This window comes from Notothenia coriiceps, unplaced genomic scaffold (assembly GCF_000735185.1).
Source record: "Notothenia coriiceps isolate Sejong01 unplaced genomic scaffold, NC01 NC01_scaffold00037250, whole genome shotgun sequence".
Taxonomy (NCBI): domain Eukaryota; kingdom Metazoa; phylum Chordata; class Actinopteri; order Perciformes; family Nototheniidae; genus Notothenia; species Notothenia coriiceps.
The window spans coordinates 11,417,878-11,425,958 of NW_011369951.1; the positions used below are offsets into that span (position 1 = coordinate 11,417,878).

The 8,081-nt window shown below is 43.1% G+C and overlaps 2 protein-coding genes across 2 annotated transcripts in view; one reads left to right on the plus strand and one right to left on the minus strand.

Moving 5' to 3' along the window:
- The window catches only part of LOC104967300 (5'-nucleotidase domain-containing protein 1-like), a 108,810-nt gene extending 105,203 nt beyond the window's left edge, over positions 1–3,607 (plus strand). The window contains exon 7 of the mRNA XM_010796712.1: positions 3,429–3,607. Within this exon, the coding sequence (XP_010795014.1) occupies positions 3,429–3,607 (179 nt within the window). The remainder of the gene's footprint in view (positions 1–3,428) is intronic.
- A 3,270-nt stretch (positions 3,608–6,877) lies between these two features.
- On the minus strand, positions 6,878–7,656 carry LOC104966942 (nucleoporin NUP188 homolog). The gene is made up of 3 exons (XM_010796295.1): positions 7,386–7,656; positions 7,228–7,295; positions 6,878–7,142 (listed from the first exon to the last, which is right to left on the minus strand). The coding sequence occupies exons 2-3, from the start codon at positions 7,263–7,265 to the stop codon at positions 6,893–6,895; spliced, it is 288 nt and encodes a 95-aa protein (XP_010794597.1). The 5' UTR covers positions 7,266–7,295; positions 7,386–7,656; the 3' UTR covers positions 6,878–6,892.
- Between the last annotated feature and the right edge of the window lie 425 nt (positions 7,657–8,081).

The window sequence follows — 8,081 nt, forward strand, 5'->3', positions numbered from 1 at the left end:
CCCCCTCCCTGGCTGTGGTAATGAGGCAGAACAGCCATGCTGACTGAGAGCAAAACGCTAATACGTTGATGAGCCGACCTGCTTTTCCTGTTCACCTGTGGAGACGAGGAACACTTCTGAAGACATTTGGTAAAAATCAGAAGCAAATCTTATCCCAGACCTTTTTAATTAAGGCCTCCTGTTTGGGTTCTGCTTGTTGGTGTTTGTCGTCACCTTCTGATTAGAACCATCAACTGCCTTCGTAAATCTAATCTATTTTCCTAGAAGCTATTCCTGTGTTCTACCACAAAGGGGCAGCACATACACATTTTTTGCACCCTCAGCAGTATTTATATGAGGTGTTGGAACCCATCACACACAATTAAGGCTCATTCACAATAACTAAGAAGTTGTAATTCTAGCAATATCAAAGAAGAACTATTTTACAACAGTTCTTGTTAGAATTTCCTGATATGTTGATCATTTGCCTCAGGCTCTGATGTTGTTTTTGTACTGGCAGCCGATTCCAGGTATGAAAACAATGCTGCTCACTTTGTTCACATCATAACATATTTCTGCAAGTAGTTGGCCAGGCTGCTCTGAAATGTGGTATTCATGGTGTCTAGAGGATGTTTCATGAGGGATATTGGGACATTTTGATTAGTCATATTACCTTGGGATTTACTGTGCTCATTGGTGGTCCCATAAGGATAATCCCGTGTCATTTTGGACACACTGTAAGGTTTCGTCTTGCACCACTCCTAAGTTAACATGTCAAAAAAATGTGACAGTGCACAGAGGAAATTCTGTAATTGACAGTTTCAAACAGCCTTTTGATTTTAGTAACGCAATGACCTTTCGCATTGTGCCAAATTCACACCACAGCTTTGATTGGCCCTTATCATTGGTTCAAATATGTTGGTTTACCTCAAGAATGTAACTCAGTGCAGCTTTTAGATGTAAGACAACATCAGAACATATGTCTGACAAAAAACAGAACGTGGACACTTTAGGTCAGTGGTTCCTAACCGGGGGTACGGGGACCCCTAAGGGTACTTGAAGGGATGCAGGGTGTAAGTAGAAAGATTAGGGATTGCAATATAAATCCCACACAAAAGACTATTTAAAATCAATTCTCATAAGCCTGGTGTCCTGCCCCCAGAACTGTCAAAGCTTATGAAAGACAAGCAAGCTCAAGTGTGTCATTCAAAGCTCCAGTCTTAACAACATATGTTGAAACAGCTAGAAGTGAGTCTTATAATTTTTCACTGACAATAAGTGTTAAGGTCAAGTTTAAATGCATTTGTATTAAGGGTGAGTTATACAAGGGATTTTCCTTTAAAGAGCAGTTCGGTTGAATATGATTACAAAGGGTTTAATATAAGAACATATTTAGGCCAATCATCACAGATGAGTGAGGGGGTACTTATAGAATGGCAACCAGCTCAAGGGGTTCACGAGACAAAAAAGGTTGGGAACCACTGCTTTAGGTCACAGAGTTCAAAGGGTCTCAGACTGTGTGTGTGTGATGCTCTCTGCCAGGGTAAACACCTGAGGTGAATACACTGAACTCATACACACTCCGCCCTGTTTTCATAAGCCCTCTTTTCATAAGCCCTCTTTTCTCCTGCTTGTGAAAGAAGCAACATCACTTCTCACTTGTTGGTTCATATCAGCTGGAGAGCAAATACACTGTACAGCTTGCCTCCTTTTGCTGTCTGAAGGTTGAAGTCCAGTTCTGTTCTTCATAATATTATATGATTTATCATGTTTATACCTGCGCATTTTGTAAACTAGTCTAGATATATGGAAGCATTATAGATGTTGTCAATCAGAGTCCTCAGTTAATGATTTATTCATTGGACTTTGCTGGAAACATTAGATCAACATTAGGTCTGTGATAGACTGGATTGTGTAACACTTCAAAGTAAGGAAAGCCCATTGACGGTGCCTCAGAGGTGGAGAGTGCACGACCCTGAGCTCCATTTACCTCTTTGTATTTCAATGTGTTTCTCCTTAAAAAAGCCAATTTATTAGGTAAGCATTTACTGGATTATGGGAAAAAGCTAATCTATTGTTATTGGATTATTTTACCCATCTAAATGTGAAGCTCCTAAATGTGCATTTGTTAATAGTGGTAATATCAAAATGGTTTTGCGCCAACATTTGCAACCATGTAGCCTACTTCTATTGATTGTTTTCCTCTGATAAATGCAATGCAGATTTTTTTTAATTGTTTAGTTCCTTCCTAAGCGTCTTTATTTAATTCATAAATAATAATTAAATGGATGTAAAGGGGTTCTACAAAATAAAGTGGAACATCTTTCATCTGTATATCCTGATGAATTAGGTGGAGCTCATAGCTAGCAAAGCACTGTAGCTGGCAAGCTAACTGGTAGCAATTTAACCAGTCAGTCAAAATAGCTCTCCAAGCTAGAATGTGAGTTAGCTGCTAAAATGCTAGCAGTGGATGCCACAATGCAACCCAGTCTCACGGCATTTCGTGTTATAGTCACGAAATAAATGTAATATATTCCCCAACACGATTTTCCTCTTTTTTTCGTGTCACACAGAACGATTTTAAAAGCAATATATTTCTATTGGTAGTATGTTTCGTGCCTGCACCACGTCTTTTTGTCCGGTCGGGTCTTGGAAGACCGGAAGCTGTGGGGTTCATAAAAACATGTTCTTACTCAATATCAAGCCACGATTATTGTTTTTATTTTAAATCGTATAATGTCTGACATTTTTTTGCCGTCCCCGAGGAAAATAAATGGGGCTTAGCCTTTCCTTCTAATTTTTTATTATTTGGTGCAGCTACGAAACATACTACCAATAGAAATACATTGCTTCTAAAATCGTGTTGGTGAACACGAATCAATAGATTACATTTCGTGACTATAACACAAAATGCCGTGAGACTGGGTTGCACAGTAGCCCATGCTACCAAGCAAGCTAGGTAGTTTGGTAACAGTCGGCTAAACTTTTGGTAAAGCTACACATTTCTCCTCAAAGTAAGTAGCCTGTAGCTATAGCAAAACCACACTGTATATATGGAAAGAAGCAAGCTAGTGTTGAAGTGAAGTCCACCCAACTAGAAGATCCTTTACTGCAGATCTGTCCGATTTAGATGGATGCATTAATATTACATTTGTAGTTGTAAAAGCTGGAATGAAATTACCATAATATTTTTTTTAGAAACTCAAAAAGTGGGATAAAAATACATCTTGTGTTTGTAGACATTTTAATTGACAAGAATATTCTCTCATTTGGTGATTTGATGATAGTGGTGCAGACCGTTGTCAAACATTGGTCCAAGATATCCCATAGTTCTACTGGGTTGATGGTGGCTCCGAACACCATAGCATTCATTATATACATGTTACGCAGACCGTCCATGTTGTGTGCTTCAGATCAAGGGTAGTGTGTGACTGTGTGTCTCTTTGCAGAGGATGCTGGGACGTACTTCCCCAGTATGAAGAGGGACCCGGGCCGGTACCTGCAGCCCTGCTCAGACTCCGTCAAGACCTGGCTGCGCAGCATGAAGAGCGCCGGGAAGGTCCTCCTCCTCATCACCAGCTCCCACAGTGACTACTGCAGGCTGATCTGTGAACACATCCTGGGGTAAGACTGCTAACCATAACACCCCCTCAGGATTTATGACCCGAAGCCTGCTCAGTACAAGCTGGTACTTTCTGATGTTCCCTCAGCTCACCACATTCCTCACATCTCCCTCATGTGTCAGTCATTGCTTCAGTCACGCCGTCATCATGGCACTATATGCAACACTCGCATATCTTCCAGCAGCCAAGTCTGCACGTTAGGTCATTTCTGTTTATATTTCTTCTTTTGTCTGTTAAAAGTATATGCATTCCTCAAAAAGGCTTGTTCATCACTCAAACATTCAGTCTGAAGACTATGCTATCAGCAATGTCATATTTGGCAACTCAAAATCCAAAAATGGTTGCATGTAAGGTCACAGTGAAAATATATTAGATTAAAAAAAGAAAGGAAAACTAAAATATCAAATGCAAGTTTATTTAATTGAACATTGCTCTTTTGTGTCTCACTTTAATGCTAACAGCTGATCTGTAGTCCAGCAGAGGCAAAAAGCATGTGGAGGCAAAGACGTTCTGTTTGGCAATAACTTAATTGCATAACCAGCTTGAAATACACCCTTCCTATTTCCCCTTATTGTGATGGAAACTTGTGAAGCAATGGAGACGAAACTCAGAGAGACACGGGGAGAGCAGGAACTTTGATGGCAAACACTGACGGTTTATTTGGAGATTCGGCCGGAGAATTCACAAGACGTGCTGTGCCACGAGTTGACACAGCGGATGCCAAACCAATTCTGAAGATCTCTACCCCAGACCAGAGTCCTGCACGGGTCTGATTTTCAAGACCCGCTCCCGCCCCGCACCTGCGACGTGCAATACCGAACCGAACCCGCTACCCGCACATATTGCCAATTAGTTCCGCGACCCGACCCGTCAGCACAAGATCCGCAACCTGACCCAAACCCGCATATATATGAGCAGTGAAAACGTGCAATTATTAACACACGCATATTGCATATTTGTTTCAAAAAGCGTGGGATTTTGGTTATTTTCTCCATCTAGGATGACACCAAAAGCCTCCCAGACGTTGGATTTCGCTCTTGAGGAAGTGTTATTGAAAATGCTGTATTCTCCGCTAGAGAGCTTCACCTCAGCCATTTCAAATGTGGTGCGCTCAGCAGCAGATTGATGCGCTGCAGAGGTTATGATTATGCGCGGTCCCGCGGGGGAGAGGTCTGACGATTTAAACATTAAACTAAATCATTATTATTTTAATATATTTATTATGCAACACCCACGACCGGACCCGCATCATCTTTGTTTTACCCAGAACCGAACCCGGAAAAAAGCGTTTGTAAAAATACCACCCGCGAATCATTTTTTGTGCGGTTCACCCGTCGGGTACCCGCGGCGCTAGGGGATGGCTACTTGGGCTCAAGCCCAGGATGTTTTCTGAAAAGCCCCGGATGTTTCACTTAAAAAAAAAAAAAAAATGTTTTGTTGAAAACGTCTCGGGAGTAATGTGCAGTACCGGAGTCCACCAGAGAGGCAGCCGCTACGCGACATTAGCCTGCGTACTGCGTAGCCTTCCCTGCCCTGAGGAAGAAGTGATCCTTCCTAGAGCCTGACGAGTTTTAAGCTAATAGCCTATACAGTTATGGATATTAGAAAGTTATTTTCATTGAAGCAGGCGCCACAAGCTGCAGCAGCAGAAGTAGCAGTATCAGCAGCTGACAACAATGTCATCACCAGCAGTGAAGAAATTGATGATGTTTCAGGTTTGTGAATCTAATGGTGATATCTGCACTCTGGCTATTTGAGTAAGAAGTGAAAAAGAGTGATGTAACGTTAATGTTATAGCTAGTAAAATGGAGTAACCACACTAAGCATACCCTTATATGTTAGTATGTATACAGAACATGACTAAAAAGTATCCTAAGATGTAACCCGTTTGTTTGTACACGGGGTTCGTTATCGGAGTGAGGAAATTCCTCTATCGTCGTTATGGTTCCGGTCTATGATACGGTACCCTTTCCTCTGTCATTTCTCTCTCTTTTACTTACTTGAGCCAGTTTACCAACTTTATGGTATTTCGTTTACTAAGGGGATTGTACTTTCGTCTTGTCGTCGTCGACATGTCACAACCGACACCGGTCGTCGGCACACACACGATTTACTGTCGGGTGACGCAGGGACGGCCTCGGGGGGGGACTGTCGGGACTGTCGGGGAGACTGTCAGGGACAGGGGACCGGACATCGGGGGACTAGTCTGGGGACAGGCGACCGGCATGGTTGGGACTGTAAGAGGGGGGACAGGGACCGGACATGGGGGACTTGTGGGTGACAGTGATTCCGGACATCGGGGGCTGCGGGGGACAGGGACCGACATCGGGGGACTCTGTCGGGTGGACAGGATCGGCATCGGGGGACTGTCGGGGGACAAGGGACCGGACATCGGGGAGAGACTCACCTACGCAGTTTCGGTTAGACCAGACTTAAGTCTCCCAACGGACAGTCAGGCAACGGACAAGGTCCAAGGCAACGGACAGTCAAGGCAAGATACCAAGGTAACAATACACCATGACTTTGCTGCTCGTCCATATTAAGGGCGCGCTTTGTCTTATTTTTAACCTTTATGCAAAAAATCACGACTTTTCATCTTGACCTCATACCNGCTTGGTATCAGTCTGACCTAACACTCGGTGAGAAAGCTTGGTATCAGTCTGACCTAACACTCGGTAAGAAAGCTTGGTATCAGTCTGACCTAACACTCGGTGAGAAAGCTTGGTATCAGTCTGACCTAACACTCGGTGAGAAAGCTTGGTATCAGTCTGACCTAACACTCGGTAAGAAAGCTTGGTATCAGTCTGACCTAACACTCGGTGAGAAAGCTTGGTATCAGTCTGACCTAACACTCGGTGAGAAAGCTTGGTATCAGTCTGACCTAACACTCGGTGAGAAAGCTTGGTATCAGTCTGACCTAACACTCGGTGAGAAAGCTTGGTATCAGTCTGACCTAACACTCGGTTAGAAAGCTTGGTATCAGTCTGACCTAACACTCGGTGAGAAAGCTTGGTATCAGTCTGACCTAACACTCGGTGAGAAAGCTTGGTATCAGTCTGACCTAACACTCGGTCAGAAAGCTTGGTATCAGTCTGACCTAACACTCGGTCAGAAAGCTTGGTATCAGTCTGACCTAACACTCGGTAAGAAAGCAAATCAGAACTAGTCGAATGTTTTGAGGAAATACTCTTATTTGCTTCACATTAAATATGTGATTCAATCTCAACAAATTCCGGGATGTAAAAAACACTCGTTTGTTTTTGTGGGGCATAAGCAGTAACTTCCTTCTTTCAAAATTGCCCACTGAAAACCCTGCAACAAAGACTGTGTTTGCTGTCACACACATGGGAGGTGGAAAGAATCAGCAGCATCCTCCAGGCAGAGATCAGCATCTGGGTCTCAGTGAGGGAGCCGACCCCCTCCTCCTCCATCTCTGCCACGTGGCACACCAGAGACTTCACATACTGGGACCAGTACTCGTATCGCCGAGCGTTGGAAAACTTCTGGAGCCCATCCTTCAGGGACTGCTCCAGAGACCCACTGTTAATCACACAGAGGCAATTCATATTGAAAACATGAGACGGGAGCTTAGTGAAAGTGAGAAACATTGAAAGAGTGAATTTACCTGACGACGTAGTAGATCTCCAGGCCGATGATCTTCATGACAAAAGCACACGTCTCCAGGACACATGCCTGTAGAATGAAACTCTTGCGTTGACATATTTCCGCTCTCACTAATAAAAGTATTGTTATTTAAATCATTGTAAAAACCGATCCAAATACCTCGGTGGTATCTGAAGGAGGGGCGAGGGGCGCAAAGAGAGGCGTGGTCAAGTGTTCCCAGAACCTCTCTCTGTGTTCACAAAGCACAATATGAATGAAACTCCATTATTCCTGCTGGTTCTCTGAATGCTGTACGTTGGGTACAGCTGCGATGATTAGTTGATCAATCCGTTGACATCACATGTTGTGTTTAGTTATGTTTAATGTAACATTTCCACAATATGAAAATGAAGATTTTCTAGTGTTTTCCATCATAAAACTGATTCCTTTTGGTTTTGGACTGACAAAAGATACATTCAAAAGACCCCCTGGGATAAACAGATGGACATTCTTAAGACCAAATCAACTGATTTTGATCAATGAATCGAGAAAAGTCATCGGCAGCTTTTTCACAAATGAAGAGTCGTGAGTTGCAGCAGCCATTTTGGAATAACAGTTGACTAGACCCTCCAGAAAAACGCGATCCTGCGATCGCAGAATTTACCGCATAATCAGCAAAATGGCGCAGATTTTTAAAAAGCCGCATATTTATCAAAAGGCCGCATAATCCCCGCATTTTTCCACACAAAATTGAGAAGAAAAAAAAGTTAACTCGTCTTGACGTGACGTCATCAGCTCGCGCATCACAGAATGTAAACAACACTGTATAGAGCTCATTTAGCAACGAACATTTCTACTAAAGACCGGAAAGCTTGG